Raw genomic sequence first — 18,504 nt, forward strand, 5'->3', positions numbered from 1 at the left:
GCCCCAGCTTCAGGTCCCTGTAAAACTGTTTCAGAAACTTCACTTTAATGTTCCATAGCCATTTGTTCATGCTTTGCTCTATGTACTGCACCAAATCTAATGTAGTTGGCTTTGCAAGAGCTGCATGCCCTAAATTCAGTGAAAATACCTGGATAAAGAACATGAGAGCATTTGCTGTTCAAGCCATTAAAATGATATAGTCATCCCTTTGAAAGAATGAGCCCCAACATTAATTTAGATCACAATTTTAATGTTTAAAAACTAAGAGGTAACAGAGAGATCATAGAACTTGATACAATTTTTTTTATTTACACATAGAAACTGAAAAACTGTGTTGTTTATTTGGATATGAGCAGCACAAAGTTAACAGGTGATGTTAACAGGAGCAAAATATTACCGATGACTCACTTCAACAACCTATTAGAAATGAGTTTGTATCAAGCATACATCATTCAAACAACATTGTTTATACTGGATCTGTGTGAGCCTTAGCATATGTTGGGACACTAAAAACAGGTTCCTATAAACAATGTAAAGTTCAAGTCTAGTGGAAAAATACCTTTACAGTTTATATTTTGTTGGCTGTAACACTGAAAACAAAACGTACACTGGTAATAATTTGAAAAGCTCTGTAGAACTGACTGTAGAGGGTTTTTTCCCCTCAAATTTGTGCTCATGATACAAGCAAATGTTATTTCAAGTTTCATTTTCATCCAAGCCCATGAAGTAAACATGGAAAGAAACCCGATATTATTTTTAGACATATTTTTTAACCTCAGTTTTTCAGCAGTCCTGAAAAAACATTTCCATGCTTTCCCAGTGAGAAAGTCTATGCAGGGCCCCTGATGGATGCACTCTCAGGACATACCCAGCCCTCCCTTGCCATCACCCTCACCCCTGGACACGCAGCGATCAAACGACCTCTGCCTGTTCACAGGGTGGGATGTGCAAGCAATCCCTGGCCAGGAAAGCTCTTGGCAATCTCAGGCGCCAGTGTTTTGGTCACATGAGAGCAGCAGGGTCTGAGGCAGAGCAGCCACAGGACTCTGCAGGAGGGGAGGGGGCTGGAAATGGCACCAATTGCTCTGGTTGCTGCCAGCGCCTGGCTTGTCATACTTATTTTTTCTGAACTACTGACATTTCTGATGGCTGAAAATGGAAATGCAGAAGCTCTGCCCTTGCTTCTGTTTGTACTAGTTGGGTAGATACATGCTGGCATACAACACAGCATAATGCTAGGTCAAATTGCTGGCTGCAGTTTGCCATGGTTTCTTCCATAAAGCCTTTTCAGCACTTTAACCAACTGACCCCAGCTGAGGAGGTAAGAGGTATCTGGGTACCAAAGGGGCCCTTTAACAAGGGAGATCTTTTACCCAATAGGAAGACTGGCAAACTTGCTGTTGATAAAACAGGGAGTCACTGGAATTAATCCTAGCAATGTAACTGGACCTTTTATTTCTCTTTTTACTTTAGGGATGTAATTATACTTTCAAGTTTAGGATTTAACTTGTGAACTCTTGGGAGAAAGAAAAGGATATACATTTTGCTAAGAAGCTAAAGTATTTGTATTTCTATTAAAATTATTCTTAATATGCAGAGCCTATCTCAACACTTCTATTCATAGGGGATGAACAACTGCAAAAATATACAGCATCCTATTTATTTACAATATATATGTACATAAAAATGAAATTTCCTACAATACAACACAACTGCATAGATTTGTCTTCAGAAACATAGGTATGTGTACAATTTGTGAATTCTAGACTTTCCAGCCCTGTACCTTTTATTAATTAATTCTTTTTCACAGTTTGTTACAGAAATCCTTACATTAAATACAAATAAAACATTCTTTGCTGTAGGTTATAGGAAATAAGGATTTTCTGACGCCAAAGGCTCTGGGGATTTGTTTATGAAAGCACCGTGGTGCCAGCTGATAAAGCCATCTCATGGAGCTGCTGATGGAGCTGAGTACATTCTGTGGTGCCTTTCTCCTACAGGCACTGGGGTGGGGCATTAGGACTGGAGGTGGGACACCACCACATGAAAAGTTTTGTTTTGACCAAGGTGCTCTTTAGCCTTAATGTAAGGTTCAAGCAAAGAAATATATAAATTTAAACTAGACATACCATTAATTGTTACTGTTTAATACTCGATATCAGAGAGCTGTGTTGCGCTTATGCATTGTAAGGCAGATGTACCGACAAAACCCACACATCATCCAACCCACACTTGCACGTGTGACCTGTTACAGGTGGAGCACAGGCTTTGGGTTCATATGTGGCTCAGGAGAGCAGCCCTCAGAGTGGATGAGCATCCCCATCCCTGACCTCACAGGATGACACCAGCTGTTGTGCCCTAGGCTTGCACATGTGCCAGGCACCACTTGGCCCGTGCCAGCTCTACAAAAGATCTGTGCTGGTGCACAGATTTGGCATTGGCCCTCTGACCAGGAGCAAGCATCACCCAGAGAGGTCACTGCCCCGAGATACTGTTCCCAAATAACAATTTACTGTGTTTTACTACCTAGGCATGTTTGCCATTGGACAGAGAAGGGCAGCTGTATTACGATTGCTTTAAGTCCGTAACTATTTTCTTTGCAATGTGCTGTAGACTAAGAGAGGCAGCAAGGCTGTCTTTTAAGTGTAGGATTAACTCTTACAATCTTATTAGTAATCCCTGCTTCTAATTAGTCCTTCCTTGTGCCTCACCACTTGATTGTTGCTACTACACAAATGAGAATTTTAAAGTTTTTTGTTGCAGTTATTAGGAGCAATTTTGCATCCAGTCTATGACACTTGCAGTGCTCACAATAGTGATAAACTCTCTATGAAAAGAAAGCATGCTATCACCTACTAAGTAGATATGGTACTCTGGATCCTATTAATTTTACAACAGAGAAACTCCTACAGCATTTCACTGTGCTCTTAAAATCCTAACTAAAATGTGGGACTCATACAATCGTGGCTACGTGTTCACTATTCCAAATGAACTGAATAACAGCAGTACATTTTACAGATAACCTCATACAAATATTGTCATCCATCACTGATGTTGACAGTTACAGCAGGGTCTATTGCATTCTGTTAAGAATGTATAAACCTGATGAGAAAACAAAAAGCACGTTATTTCACGTTCATTACCACAGACATCAATAAACACATGATTCCTTTCCATAAATATCTATAAATAAGATGCCAGTAAATCAGTCTTAAGCAAAATTCCCTCTTTTTTTTTTTCTTTTCTTTTTTTTTTTTTTTTTTTTAAGACACCCAGAAACAAAGTCTGCTTAAAGACTTAAAATTTTGGGTATCTATTTTTCAGTATATAAGACATGCTTTGGTGGTTCAGTACCTTGGGTAATTTCAGTTCTATGCACACTCAGCTCATTCTCCCTATTTATTCAGTAAAACTCCAGTATACAAATAAACTGGGGAAAAGGAGAAGGCAGAATAGCAAAGAGGAGAGAGAGGAATAGTGATGGAGGAAATTTAGGACGATGAAACAATCAGTGACCCAACAGCCCTTCAAGTCGAAGGAAGTTGGGTGCCAAAACTCAATGGCTCGTATTTCAAACAGCAGACTACAGATTATTTGGGAGGGGAGAGGAAGGAGGAGGGACATATGTGACCTTGCTGGAACCCTGTGCAGCAGATCAGACGTCTAGCTCATACCTGGATATTTGAAAATCATTCCCAGGATCTCGTCTCTCACAACCCCCCAGTGCACAGAGATGTGCTGCTCATTAATCAGTAGTAGAAGAAAGATAAAGGGGGAGGAAAGTAGGAGAGCCCAGTAACATCTTAAGGATAACACTGTACAGCATTCTCAGGTCTGAGTCAGGTTTTTAGGATAAGATCCAGAGAGATTATAAAGCACCTCAAAACCTGAAATGCAACCTCATCAACCTCAGTCAGAGAATGGAGTGATATGCTGGGCTTCTGCTGCAGTGACCACTGAGGGTTGGGTGCCTGCAAAAGGAAAACCACAGATTTACATCCCAAGCTGAGATGATGCCTGGAATGAAGTGCAAAGAGATAGGAACAAAGCACAGGCTCTTCTCCCCAGAGCCTGCCTAACACTTGGTCTTGTAGGCTATGGTATGGACTTCTCTGTGAATAAGGGCAGGGATCAGTCCCGTAAGGGGACAGCGCAGAGAGAACTGGTGACCTGCACCCTCACAGGCAAGGGTCTGAAACCAGCCACAGGAAAGTACAACGAACCTTAGCACAGAGGTGCCAGGTAGCTCAGCAGTTTATATGTTAAGGCTGGGCTAGGGGGTGCTTGGGAGAAAGCACGATGCACCAGAGACCTTGCTGGGAGGTTTCCAGTTTTGTTCTTGCTGCTGGGCTATTCCAAGTACTTGGGCAGCCTGTGGAATCCAGTCTGCCTTATTTCTGGATCACAGTGAAGTATCGTCAGAGGCAAGCACCTCACTGCCTCTGCTAGGGTACAGATATGGAAATCTGGGCTTTGTAGGCTTAGTTTCTGCAGCATGAACAATCTGCATCTCAATGCCCAAATTCCTAGGAAGGCTCCAAACTAACTTCTCTGGATGTTATCTTTAGAAACCAACTTTCAGGTTCCTGAGATGTGTTCTGTGATCTTAACTCTCAGTGATCTCAGCTCTCAAGCCATGTAGACAAAGCAATGGCAACTGAGGCAATTCAGTAGCTCACAGAAACCCCAAGATCCCAAATACTCTATCCCTAACCTTAAAAAACGAGCAAACTGGAATGACAGGTTCCTCACAGCTGATGATGGTCTGCTTCCACAGTTACAAAGGGAGTTGTCAATGAACCAGATACTGAGAACAAGAGGGTCACTGCATACAGACAGGTATGGCTCGAGCCATACCTTTAGCTATCAGTTCTTTCTTTCTCCACATTCATATTCTGAGACACTTTTTAGCTCACATGGTGAATGACACAAAGTGAACACATTTACGCTGCTGGCAGTGCACTAATAGAAGATGTCTGCTCAGGACGGTGAGTGATCACCTGCTTAGCTTTTGAGTCTCTACAAGTGGTTCTCTACACCAGCTATAAGGCATTAGGCAAATGCTCATTCTGTGGACAACTGTTGCAAGTTACAGTGCTTCTGCTAGTAGTAATTGAATATCTTCTAATTGTTATGGAGAACTAATGAAAAATGTAAATTAAATCTTTTAAATATAAAAAGTATTTCTGTTCATTTAAAGAAACGTTGCAGATTTCAAATACCATTAGAAATCTAGTAGTTTGGCAGAGTGAGTCAAATCCTGCTCCCACTGCTGTCAAAGACCCCGCTGACTTCAGTGGGAGGAGGGTAAGACACAAGAGAGGAGCCAGTCCCTACAAGGTATGGAAAAGGCATGAGGTATGATTAAATGCGTAGGTTTTGATAAAACTGGAGCTTGGTATTTTTTTTCTGAGAGCAATGGGGCATTACTAAACAGTTTAATGCTGAAGAAAATGCAGACTTCTTATGGAAATCTCCAAATGTCTGCTTCTCTTCAGACTCAAGTACTCATGGTTGGGGTCAAGTTCTGGTCAATCTCCAACTCCAGTGTGCCAGAGGTTGGCGGTGGTAGCTGTCCTCCTGCTCCCTGCTCTGCATCACAAAGACACACACACAGACACACACAGTCTGTTCCCCAGAGCCATGAATGGGCCAAGCCCTGGGGCTGGTTCACCCCCCAAAACATCAGAGACAAGCACCAGATTTAGGACCTACGCTTACACAGCGCTCAGCTATGCTCTCCTGGTGCTTTTCATGCCTGTATCCAGAATGCTACAATTAACCCAGTGAGGCAAATGGTGCCTGAAACAGCAACAGAACAAACAAACAAACCAACAAACCAGATGCATACAATTAGAGAGCAGAGTTTTGGCTAAAAGAGGGAGGAAGAATGTGAACAGACAACACTCCAGTTGAAATTGATAGCAAGAGGCGCTGCTGCCCTAAAGGGGCAGAGCTTGTGGCTCGTGGGCTAAGGATAATAATGGAACAATGCAATTCATGGATGGAAGAGGGGAAACCAATTGTGATGAATGTCTATGAGCGATGCTCTATATAATCTCATGGAAAATTAACACAGACTTTTTGCTGATCAGAGAGTGATATGCCTGTTGGAAGAATGGGTCTGTTTTCTGCAAGAAAATACTTCCATGACAGTATTTTCAGTACCGGGTAATCATTATTTGGATTTGATTTGAGTAAACTCACAAAAGGTGGAATAGACAACAGAACGGATGGTTGCGATTTTGGTGTGTAGCAAACAGGGGTATCTTCTCTTGAGAAGAAGGTGAACTTCAGTGGCCTTCGGCACTGCCTCCTGATTGTACCCAGTCATAGATGACCAAGGGAATGCTCACTAGGGAAAACAATACCCCCAGTGCCAAGAAAAGAGAAGCCTTAAACAAAAAAAAAAAAAGGAGAGAAGATTAACGAATAAAAAGAAAAGACAATTAATTCAAGTATGTTAACTTCTCTTAAGGAGATGTATAAGGTGATGCATCAAAGTTATCAGCTAAAATGAGTTAGCAATTCTGGTAAAGACAAGACCCACAGATAATTAAACAGATTAGTGTCATTAATAATTACTTGCTGAACACCAAACTAATTTTTTTTTCTCCTTTCAATTCCCTTCTTAAACACTGATCATCCCTAAAGAGGATTAAGTGAGTCTGTTTTTAGGACTGATCAGCTCTGCTCTCTCCAAAGCCTCACAGAAATCAGTATATTCTTCCCATCAGATATGTGTTCTTCAAAGTTCAGCCCTTTCATCATGGGATCTGTGGATGCAGCCAAAGTGAAACGTGTTTTCTACCTGCCTGCTCAGAGAAGAAAGGTCTGACTGTACAATGCTCCCAGTGCATGCCCCATTAGACTGGGAATGCACAGGAGTGTTGCATGTTTTCAGCTGCAGCACTCTCTGGGGCTCACAGGAAATCTTTCCAAGGTCCATTCCTATCTGCTCATGCATGCCAAATGGCTAACAACACTTCAGCCGGCTCCTTCATGTGGAACCACCCTAAGTAGGACTCAGGTGCATTAAAACCATGAGGAATATTGCAAATGGAGCACTTTGCATGCTTTCATGCAACACACAGAAGCAGAGAGAGCTTGCTGTGCTGAAAGTCTTGTTGAAGCGGGCTGGAGGGCCTCCTGCATCCTGCTAATGGCTGCTGCTGCTTGCCCACCAGGAAGATACCTCATCCCACAGAGGAGGGCCTCCCCAAAACACAAGATGCCCTGCACGGCATGGCCCCTCCACCAGGGGCCTCCCAGGGTAAGCGAAGGAGAAAGGTGAGCACAGATCCCAGCTGACTGAAGGACAGAGGGAATGTTATGTAAAGGAGCTCACACACTTGTTCAGATTAGGTCTGCCTTGCACCTAGCACATTAAAGAGAATGACAAGATAGAAGTGTTGCATTGATGGGAATGGAATGCGTACCCAAATCCTCTGAGTCAACTTTGATCCATCCTGCTGTGTAATTTTTAAATACAACGATGAAGGAAGAATGAAAATCAGCATATTGGCTGAAGTGACCCCTGCAAAATTGAAATGAATGAGTTTTGTTAACCATCAGCAACAGCTGATTATTGTGTTGCTGATTAGCAACTGGTTTTTTATTAGTAGTACAAAACCATGATACTTTACCTACAACTCCAAAAATATCCTTCATGGATGGGATAAAAATGACTAACAGGTTGATGATAACCAAAAGAACAAAAGTAACCAAAACATGACGGCATAAGTCAAATTTTGTTTTTCTGGCCATCTCAAATAATGATGAACGCACCTGTAGGGGGACACAGAGAGAGAGAGAAAGTTTTCTGTCACAAATAGTGTATGAGTCAATTCAAAGCTTCCCATGTTTATTTTAACTGGTTCTTCATATGGCAAGTGCTGCATAGATCTGTCAGAAATTTTGGGTTGCCTGAAGTAATTTCCTTTGAAATACTCTTTAAAATTAATTCGTTTTTTTCAGAACTCTAGGTACATGTTCATGTGCAGTAGGATATTCCTCTCTTTTTAATGTGCCTTTTTGAATCCTTCTGCACTTCAAAAGGAACTTCACCTCTAAGCCTACTCCAGTAAAGTGATGTGACGTAACACAGGACCATTGTAGATTCAATTCAAAACAGGTTTAAGACCAAAAGATATTTATTTATTTATTTACTGCATAGAGAACTTCTCCAGAAGTTAGTGGGAGACTGACATGAGAAAAGACTAATCCAAGCTCAAGCTCTTTTTGTAGCTGCAACATTGTAGTTTCAGCCACCACTGGACTGTGGTTTGAAGAAATGTGCTGTGTACAGCTGTTACCAACTTCCAAACCACGCAGACCTTTTTACTTACAGTGAAAAACAGCACGGGCACAGTGAGTATCACTGCCACGATCACAGCCAAGCGCACGGTCAGAATGAGGATGTCATCTTTGCTCTGGTATTTGTGAAGCAGATCTGACTGCACATTCTCTATGGGAAAGACAGGTAAAGGTAAGTGTTCTGGCAAAAAGGCAGTTAGTCCACAAAAATCATTAACAACAGCCTTCTTGAACAACAAGTGATTTATCTGTAAACAAAAGAGTATGGAATGAAACATCCTTGAGTTAAAACAGTGCTTTGAACAAAATCCCAATGATCCCATTATTCCAGATTAATCCTTTGGAGGCCTGATTTAGGAATGCATCTTGATTCATGACAGCACATGCCTAAGTCTAAGGTAATTTTCACTGTAGAAAAGACAACAGTGAGACATACATGAAAGCTTACTTATGTATACACATATATACAAAACTAGGTAAAGTGAAATCAGCTATTTTTAATTGGTTCTGTGGACTTTTTTTTAAAGTTTCAAATTATATAAAAATAAACACATGCACTGCAATGGCTGAACTTAATGTAAACTGCAAGGTCTTGAGCTGAAATTAGTCTTAAACAGCAAATAAACTTCCAGCAAAAAGCAGTGCCCCTGTTCTCAACTGAGAACAAAGCCTATCTCAGGTCAGTTCTCAGCAGGACACTCTGACATTTGCACTCAAATCCTTCAGCAGCTCCTCTGAGGGCTGCCAACAGAGCCTGCAGCTCAACTCCATGCTGGCCAGCTGCCCCACCAGCCAAGACAAATCACAGGGGGTGCTTAACGGGGAGGTGCTGGCAATATTTTAATACAACCTCCTGCCAAAATGTTTCCTTGAAGCTGTGGTAAATAGTGCAGAGCAGGTCTGCGTGTACTAACCAGCAGGAAAACCAAGTTGCTGAGGGACCTATGTGTTTGCTTTGTAATTTTTAAATATCCAGGAGCAATAACCTAAAGGGGTGGCTGTTAAGCATGCCACCAAACACACTTGCTGCCCCTTTTTAGGCCCACGTTTTGTTTCTGCCTGCTAATCTTGGAAAGCTGGTGGTAAAACAAAACAGCTCTTTAAGGGAACTCGGTGGCCATGTCTAATTTACCATCTTTGGCAGTTGGTAAAACCTCATGTATTCCTGGAGGCAGAGGGATCTGTCCTGTGGCAAAAGGCCTACACTCCCCCCAGGGCGCCCTTCTGGGTAGAGACCACAGGTCAACACCACCTACACAGTGCCTGAATCCCCACCAGGAGAAAGAAAATGCTCTCCCACCTCCCTGCAGATCAGGAGTGGGGTTTTCAAGCCGGGCACATGCACAGCTTCTGCAACACAGAGCTTACTCTGCTCCTGCAAGCACAGACTGCAACTTCTGTACCGCTCACGGGCTGCAGCCAGGTAGGAAGTGAAGGGCAAGGCTTACAGTTGAAGGTCTGTTTTCCTTTCAGCTAGATACACCACAGAGCCCAACCACACTGTGACCTTTTAGGGGAAGAAAAACACCTCTTTTCTGTAATTCTGCAATGTAAATATAGTCATCACTGCAACACTTTTGAGAACACAGCAAACAGACAAGTACTATTGGTGTGAAGAAGAAATGGTCACAATAAAATTACTGTTCTTACCCAGGGAAGGGTAGAGAAGGGGGTTAGAACACTGTAAGTGAACATGAATATGAAAGGTAAGGTCTTTTTGGTCTCAAAGGGAAGAAGGGAGGAATTTTATGCAGGAATTCTATATTCCCTCAGTGTCTTTTTTGCAGCCTGTCACTGCACTGACACTGCAGAAGCCCCAGCAGAGCTAGCAGAGCTCTCCACAGCTTTCACCTGTGGGCTCTCAGTGCTGGAGAGCAGGGATGCCTAATGTGGGGAGAGGCACACAAGACACCCCAGGGATTTCCTCCGCCATTCCCCCTCAGGAGGGCCAGAAGGACGCAGCCCCTACCTCCTCCATGGACTCCAGACCCTCGTCCTTGAGGGATGTGGGAGATTCCCAGAGAGGAGCGCCACAGATCTGCCTCCTCAGATCCCTGGGGCAATCACATCAGAATCTCCTCCCTGCCAAAGTGAAGGGGTCCATGCTGATTTACACCCACTTGCTCCCTGGGGCTGCTAATTTGATGCATCTCTACGAAAAATGTGTTAGATGGGAGCAGCTGGATGAGAATGGCTGATGCTGTTGTCACTTGCAGCCTATTTGTGAGTTTATTGGGAAAATCAGAACAGATGACCTCAAGTTACTTCGACACATGTATACTCAAGGCCTCACAATCAGAATGAGAGTCTGAGAAAGCAAATATGCGATAGGTACACCTTTGGAAATAAAAAGCCACATTTCATATTTACTTATTTTTTTTCTCTTGCAATTGGTGGCTCACAAGGGACAGTATCATGAATGAGGAGGTTGTAGCAAAAACGCCACTTGGAATACGGTGGTGAAGACTGATGGGTGACTCTCAGGAAAAAGGTAAACATCAGCTTTGTCACCTGTCTTGTAACCCCTTAATGGTCCATGGAAAAAGACACTACTTTTCAACATTCTCATGATACTGGAACATGGGAATTCCCAGGCAACATTTCATATTTTATACTACTTTACTCAAAAATTGTGCCTTTAGGGCATACACATTGTATCCTTTAATGATACAACACAATTTGTTTGTTAACTGAATTGATACGCAGGGAAAGAGACAGGGTGGGAGTGTCAAACACTGAGATAATCATCCTTTGGTGGCTGAGCTGAGATAACGCTCAAAGCTTCCCCACCTTCACTGCCAGTTTGTTTAACCAAGATCTAAGGAGGTCAGCTCTAGGGACACAGGGAAAACATTGGTCTGTTGCCTCTATGACTAAAGCATTACTAAGAAAGTGAAAAAGCTGTGATGGCCGATTTGTTACTCATTTCCTAGGACCTGCTCTCAAATCTGTCTCAATTTTTGTAAATATGCATGCTTCAGCCATTACCAATGCACACATCATTCAGGTGAGGACCTTGGAACAAAATCCTAGTGGGGCCCAGAAAATCCCCACTGCTGTAAAACAAAGCTCTCCCTCACATTTTGAAAATGCCTTTTGCAAATAATACTTTCACTTGTTCTTTTCATCCACAGGGGAAAAGGAGGAAAGGATTTATCCCTTCAATATGAGAACTTTAAGGAAAATTATTTGGAAAAGTATTTTAATATAAGTGGATGGGACTTTCCTTTCCAGCTGGGATACACTATTGATTTTTCATGTATCCCCTTTCTACTCAGATCAGTAAAGAACTGCATACTTACCGTAGAAAGTCAAATAGCCAAATATGGCAGTCATAAAGTACATCAGAAACATGGCAAAAAATGAGATATTTGAAACCAACTGCATTTTTTTCTGTGAACGGCTGGAGAAAGAACAAGAAAAGAACACATAAGAATGATTGGGCTGGATTTTTCCATAGCTGTTTCAAAATGTATTAGGTGTTTGCATAAGCATAGTAATTCTGGGGAGACTCATGAATGCATTTTCATTTAAAACAGAAACTCACTGACAGCTGCACAAGGAAGAAAAGAACTGGGGAAAAGGACCCTACTTGGGCCTTAAGTGAAAAAATAAGTGGGTGTGACCTGTGGGTCTGTTCCATGTCTGTACCTGCTTAAAACAGTGAAGCTGTGTAGAGAGAGGATGACCCTGAAACATTTTGGTAATTAAATTAAAAGGTCAAAATGAAGAAAGCATAATATTATACAGAGAAAAAAAAAAAAACCAAAAATGTTCTGAATGACTGCAGAGAAATATTTGTGTCCCCATGGGTAGAAAATACTGGATTTATGCTGACATAAAATAGGTTAAGTGTAAACATTTAATTTTTTAGATATTTATTCTGAAATATTCACACTCCAGTACCTAAACTTAAGACTTCTAAATCCACACAAGGATGCCCTAACAGGCACCTGGGAACCTGCTCAAGTCACTTGAAATTTTAAGCACCCAGCAAGTGTCTGAGGGCTGAAGGCTGTCATGGGTCTGACAGACCCTGACCTCTCCCCTGGGGCCCTCCCCATGGCCCAGGACCCCAGTGTAGCTGCCCAGGGCTGTCAGCAGTGTCACAGCAGGACAAGTCTCCAGCTCCCCACAGCCCATCCCAGCTGGAGGTGTCAGTGAGACAGCAGTACCAACTAAGATCTTTTAATACCAGTAAGGATGAAAGCACTTCTATTTTCCTGGTACTGCAACAGATTTTTAGTTGCACTAATTCTGTGGAACATACGCTGTTAGCAGAACACATGCCTCTCCTATGCCAAATATCAACTGGCAGAACTTGGCTCTCCCCAGGCTGCTGTGTACTTCCAGGGAAAACTCCCAAGTATTGCACTATTCCCCATGACCCTCGCCCCTGCCCCAGGGGCACAGCATGCCTGGGAGGCCAGATTTCCTAGCTGACAGCCACGCTTGTTGGGTGTTACTAAAGTACACCTCTAAGTGGCATGAATGATTCAGAGCACCTCTGTGCTAACACTTTCCATGTAAAATGGTTCAAAACAATCAACTATTAAAAAAAAGAAAAAAAGAAGGGCTTACTCTTTAAGTTCGCTGTAAATCGGGAGGACTGATGGGTGGCACACAAACGCAAAAGCAATGGTGGGCAAAGCGTACACGGTCTGTTCAGAGAGAATTTCAGAAAATAAGTTAAGAAGAAGTATTTCCCCCACTGGTGTGAAGAAATGTTCCATGTTCAACTACCTCAGCTCCCATCTCACTGGACTCTTGAACCGAACATTGAGAGCCTTTCTTAGAAGGCAGAAGACCTATCAATTAGCATGTGTTTAATGAAATGTGAGAACAGTGCGCTTTCAACAGGAGGACAAAGTCTTTGCATTGGTGGCGTGAGTGCAGCACTGATCGTGCTCACAGAGCACAGAGCTGGATGCCACGCTGCTGCTGGCTTTGCCCCCTGGGATGGGTTTGCCTGTCCAGCTACTGCCACGGTTACTAGCACAGTGTCACGCGTAAAAGGGACGCATGGTGGGTCACCGCTACGCTACCCTGCCTTGGCATGGAGAGGGGTGCGCACCCATGGTGCTAAGGCGGAAGTCCTGAAGAGGAAGCCCGTATCCAGACTGTAAGAAAAGAGAACAGGAATGCAGAACTTACAAATAAATGGCTATTTCAAGGTATCAGACTGAATCCCTTAATTTCCCAGGCCAACAAAAGGGCTAAGAGGGCTCTGGAAGGAGCATGCTTTTTCTTGGGGAAAGAGAAAGACCATTATGTCACCAGAAAGTGCAGGAGGCCTCCAAGTGGGACCTCAGCCTCTTCTCCACTAAGAACTCAAGTGGGTGTCTTTCAGTCCTCAGCCAAAGTTCAAAAATGGTATCAGTGCTCAGGCACTTCCATTCTCCTGAGGGAACAGGTATGAGCAGAGGTCACAGGAAATTATAGGTCTTCCTCTAAGGACAACATGAGTCCATTCTACATGCAGCTCTGTCCTGCCCTCTGAGATCTGCTTGTGCTGGTCACAGACATCCCCTTCCCCCACAAGACATCTTATGGTGCACCCCAGGCCTGACAGATTGAGTAAATGCCTGGTTGCTTTCCAGAGGTTCTTCCTTGCCCAGGCCTTTGCCACCTCTCCCTCACTCACAGCACAGTACTGCTGTGTCTCCATCTGTAGGGATATTCAGAAGTTACCTAGACACAGTGCTGCGTGGCCCAGCCTCAGCACAGGGGTTCGACCAGGTGACCTCCAGGTCTCTGCCAACCTCAGATATCCTTCTATTCTGTGAAACCGTCCTGTCTCTCCTCTCACACACTGAAGTTGCTAAAATGACTGCAAATGGTTGGCCCTGAGGGCAAACCTCTGGAGTTCAGCTCCAGTGTGCCTAATTCAGATGGGACTGATCCTTCCGAGGTGCCTCCACTGGCTCTGAGGCAAATGCTGACACTCACTGCAGAAGACTACCCTTCAATGCCTTCTGAAATATACCTACATCTAAGCTGCCATGGCACAACAAGTTAACTAATTCTTGGGCTATCATGCTGGATCTGGGGTGATGGTTACCCCCAACCAAAGAAAAGTGCTTCGCTTGGCTTCTTCAACTGAAGCTGGTGGGTTAAATTAAAAAAAAATACTTTTTGCACACCTCTGCTATAAATGTGCATTCCCTATGAATGCAACTAAGGCCCTGAAGACCATGCCCTGATTGATAAGGTGCTGTTTCACTGGGAGCACTGCATCCCAGCACAGCTGACAGGAACCATCCTCCTGCCCCCACAGTTACAGACGTTCTCTTAGACCAACTTTTTCTGCAGCTGTGTCATGGAGGGAAAGTACCCAGCTGAAAGGCAACAAAATTTTTGCTGGACTATCTTTCAATCATATCCTTTTCACACTGGAGTTAACCGCATGGCTACAGAAACATGTATTCTGTTACCAAGAAGTGGTTTGTGTGCAGAAGGACAGAGACTATGGGCTTTGGATGCAGGTGTGGCCTACTCAGCCTCTACCAAGCAACAGCCTAAAGGCACAGGTGCAGCATGGATAGGAAGCAGCAGTGGAAAGGAAAAATCTCTTAAAGAAAGCAGTTATTGTCCAGAGGTAGCTTGGGCTTATAGCTTTCAACACATCTACTACCAGGGCAGGACAAGACTGCAAGGAGGCACATTCACCATGGCATCTCTGTTAGACTGGGCAAGGAGACCCATTGTGTGTTTACCACTGGATCACAAGTGCAACCATGGAGAATCAGGCCCTTTGTGGTGCTGATCAGAATAAGGACATGGGGTGTAGGTGCATATACTATGTGAATTAAAAGTAAGTATTATAAAAAGAAACATACCTTGGAATTAAAGATAACATACTTTGGCTTACACGTATGTTCTGAGCTATTTGTTATGATAGATGATGTTGCATTTAGCCCTTGTCCATCACAGGGAATTTGAAACTTCTTGTAAATAACCTAGAATAAGAGCAGAAGAGAGCTAATTACTAAACTAATAATAAAAAGCAAATTAAAATTAAAATATCAGTGGAATTGTGGGCATCATGGCCTGAATCACCAGTAGTGTGGCCAGAAGGACTAGGGAAATGATCATTTCCCTGTACTCAGCACTGGTGAGGCTTTCCCTCGAGTGCTGTGTCCAGTTCTGGGCCCCTCACTACAAGAACACTGAGGTGCTGGAGCGAGTCCAGAGAAGGGCAACACAGCTGGTGAAGGGCCCAGAGTGAGTCATAAGAAGAGCTGCTGAGGAAGCTGGGGGTGTTTAGCCTGGAGAAAAAAAAAGGCTGAGCAGGGACCTTATCACTCTCTACAACTGCCTGATAGGAGGCTGTAGCCAGGTGGAGCTCAGCCTATTCTTCCAGGTAACAAGTGACAGGACAAGAGGAAATGACCCTAAGTTGCACCAGGGGGTGTTCAAATTGGACATTAAGAATTTTTTTTTCATGGAAATGGTTGTAAAGCACTGGAAAGACTGCCCAGGGAACTGGTACAGTCATTATCTCTAAAGTGTTCAATAACACGGAAGTGGATGTTTCACTTGAGGACATAGTTTAATGGTGAACAAGGTGCTGGGTTGACAGTTGGATTTGATGGTCTTCAAGGTCTTTCCCAGCCGTAACAATTCTATGATTCTAAGTTACTCATCTAACAAAGAAAGCAAGCTAAACTTACCACTACCAGGAAAAATACCATGCAGCTTAACGAAAATCCACTGGTATAGCCAAGGTATCCTGAAAGAAATTAAGAGGAAGTCTCATACGGAATAATTTTATTAGCCTTACCTTGGTTTTTCCTGCTTTTTGTTTCTCCATGAGGAGTTCAAATGTATTAAACATTTAATATGTATTTTGAACTTCTGGGCAGGACAAAAGCATGTCCTGTGGGTGTGGGAGTTTCCAAAGTCTTTCAAGTCTCCTAACTTTTGGGCAAGCCTAAGCCTTGCTCTGACCTATTGTGACTTCCTCAGGGTCACCTTTACATCAGTTCAACTAACTTTACTCTTCAAAGATGTTGTGATGATTGAGAAAATCCTGAAAGTGTGCAATTGCAATCTGAATGTGACCCAGGTTCCCTGAGCCACAGAGCTGAATTTGGGTTTTTGTCTCAAAAGGAAGATCCCAAATGGACTTTGGTGCCAAATGTTGCTATTAGCATGGTTTTTAAAAAATACACTATGTACCTACTGGCATCTCAGTGGATCCAAACACATCTGAAAATGAAGTTCTCTGTACATATCTTACTTCAAAGTCCAATGCTTCCAATTAACTTCACCAGTAAAAATTTTGATGCTGATAGGAAAGTAACATTTTCTGTAATCTCACCATTTGTGAACTTGTTTTTACGGGCCGCACATAAAACTGAATTACCTTATGAAATGAAGACCCTCTTAACTATAATTTTTAAAATCAATTTCCAGAATTGTATGGGTAATGCTGGTTTATACTGAGCTCAATCACTGTGATAATTTAGGTCTACTTGTTTAAAAATGCTCAGAACACAGATTATTTCTGGATCAGGGAGGCTGCTCACATAACAATGAGAATATATTATTTTTATTATAGTTGAGTTGTCAGTTTGGCCATCAGTGGCACGGTGTCTGGGTTCCTTTTTTTGATACTCATGATGGCATTTTCATCTTACCTAAGTTCTTCAGGAGACATAAAGGGAGGATTATACAAAATGTCACTGTGACAACAAGAATCCGCCCATCCACGTACCATTCCCTGTACAAAACATTAAAAAAAACCACATCATGAGCACATCTTAAACATTTTCTGGTTTTCGTCACTCAGTCATCCTCTTTGATTGTTACACTTACAGAACTATCTTTGGTCTCCTTACCCTACAAGCTCCTACAAAAGGAGAGAAGGGACCACATCTTGGCTCTGTAGACTCATTAAGTATCCATGGCACTGCTCTGACTCAGGTAGGGCAGATTTCCAGAGTCACCAAAGTATTACCCTACCATGGAGATCAGTATGTGGGTCTGAGAGGCAGAACCACCACTTGTGTAACCCTGATATAAGCCACCCTGTCAGGATGACAAAAGATCACGCAAGGGGCCACAGAGCACAGTGGGGCTGGGGGGCCACCACGAGTCATTTGCCAAACCACCCAGGCAGGTGACCAGAGCAGCAAACCAGGCTCCAGCAGGCTGGCATGCACTAGCTAGCCCAAGTCTGCATCTCCTCTACCAAAGTGCTTTGCATCCTACTGTAAAGAAAGAAAGAGGAGAAGGGACAGTGTTAGTGATGTTCTGCATGAGCTGTTTCTATTGCTTGGTCCAGTACAGTAGGAAAGCCTGAAGAATGGAATCTCTACCACCTTCTCCTACGCTGCAGCACACCATATAATCCAGTGCAAGGGGTATTTACTAGTATAAAGAAATGCCACCCCTCTACTAAAGTAGCTGGTAAATGCCAAGGAATGATAAGGGGCAGAAATCTTAGTATTATATCCTGCAGTTGCCATATGCTAGTACCAAAGAATTTCACTCTGTGGACATTGTTTCAGGGGCAAAATCATGTAAGAGGCTGAGAACTCAGGGAAACACATAGTATCTTTAACTTGCATTGTTCCCAATATTTCAAGTGCTGCCTAACACTGTAAAATATTGGATTCTATGATAAGAGTTTTGTATAGAACTAAATTCTTCATGAAAAGCTGGTGTGCAAAAAGGGCAACTAAAGCTTTCATTTCCTATCCATCTTCTCCTTCCCAAATTTGTCTTGTCTTTTATTAACCCCCTGAGATATTCCTGTGAAAATCTACTTTGACAAACCTAAAGGGTATCCAATACTTCAAACCTTTTGTAAACATATGCCTAAACTTTACTATACAATGTTAAATTCTACAGTCTAAGTACCAGAACTAATTCAACTTACGAAAAAGCTTCTTCTTCTCCCATTAGAAACTTTATGGCAGAAGGCAGCTCATTTTTGACTATGAAGAGATAGCTCAACATTGCTGGAGAAAGAAGAAGATAATTTTAGAAAATGAGTAAAATAGCTTGTGGAACAAGTACCAAGAAGCATCCTTAACTTTTTTCCACATCAGTGTCTGATGATAGAAGGCCCCAAACTATGACTGACTGTAAATTATTGATCACTCCGTAAGCAGTATTTTTAAAGGGCTGCATGCAAAACAATAGCCGCAACTATACTGAGTAGCACAAAGATCCCTGGAT

The 18,504-nt window shown here is 42.8% G+C and overlaps 1 protein-coding gene across 1 annotated transcript in view; it reads right to left on the minus strand.

Annotated features, from left to right (window-relative positions):
- Nucleotides 1-285: 285 nt before the first annotated feature.
- The window catches only part of SLC38A1 (solute carrier family 38 member 1), a 42,261-nt gene continuing 24,042 nt past the window's right edge, over nt 286-18,504 (minus strand). The window contains exons 7-16 of the mRNA XM_066183139.1: nt 18,203-18,284; nt 16,959-17,041; nt 15,990-16,048; nt 15,156-15,275; nt 12,898-12,977; nt 11,619-11,719; nt 8,349-8,467; nt 7,647-7,788; nt 7,440-7,537; nt 286-6,395 (exon numbers count right to left, since the gene is read on the minus strand). Coding sequence (XP_066039236.1) covers nt 6,294-6,395; nt 7,440-7,537; nt 7,647-7,788; nt 8,349-8,467; nt 11,619-11,719; nt 12,898-12,977; nt 15,156-15,275; nt 15,990-16,048; nt 16,959-17,041; nt 18,203-18,284 — 986 coding nt within the window. The 3' untranslated portion in view covers nt 286-6,293. The remainder of the gene's footprint in view (nt 6,396-7,439; nt 7,538-7,646; nt 7,789-8,348; nt 8,468-11,618; nt 11,720-12,897; nt 12,978-15,155; nt 15,276-15,989; nt 16,049-16,958; nt 17,042-18,202; nt 18,285-18,504) is intronic.

The sequence above is a fragment of the Chamaea fasciata genome, unplaced genomic scaffold, assembly GCF_029207755.1.
Source record: "Chamaea fasciata isolate MVZ Bird 193981 ecotype frontalis unplaced genomic scaffold, bChaFas1.0.hap1 SCAF_5, whole genome shotgun sequence".
Taxonomy (NCBI): Eukaryota; Metazoa; Chordata; class Aves; order Passeriformes; family Sylviidae; genus Chamaea; species Chamaea fasciata.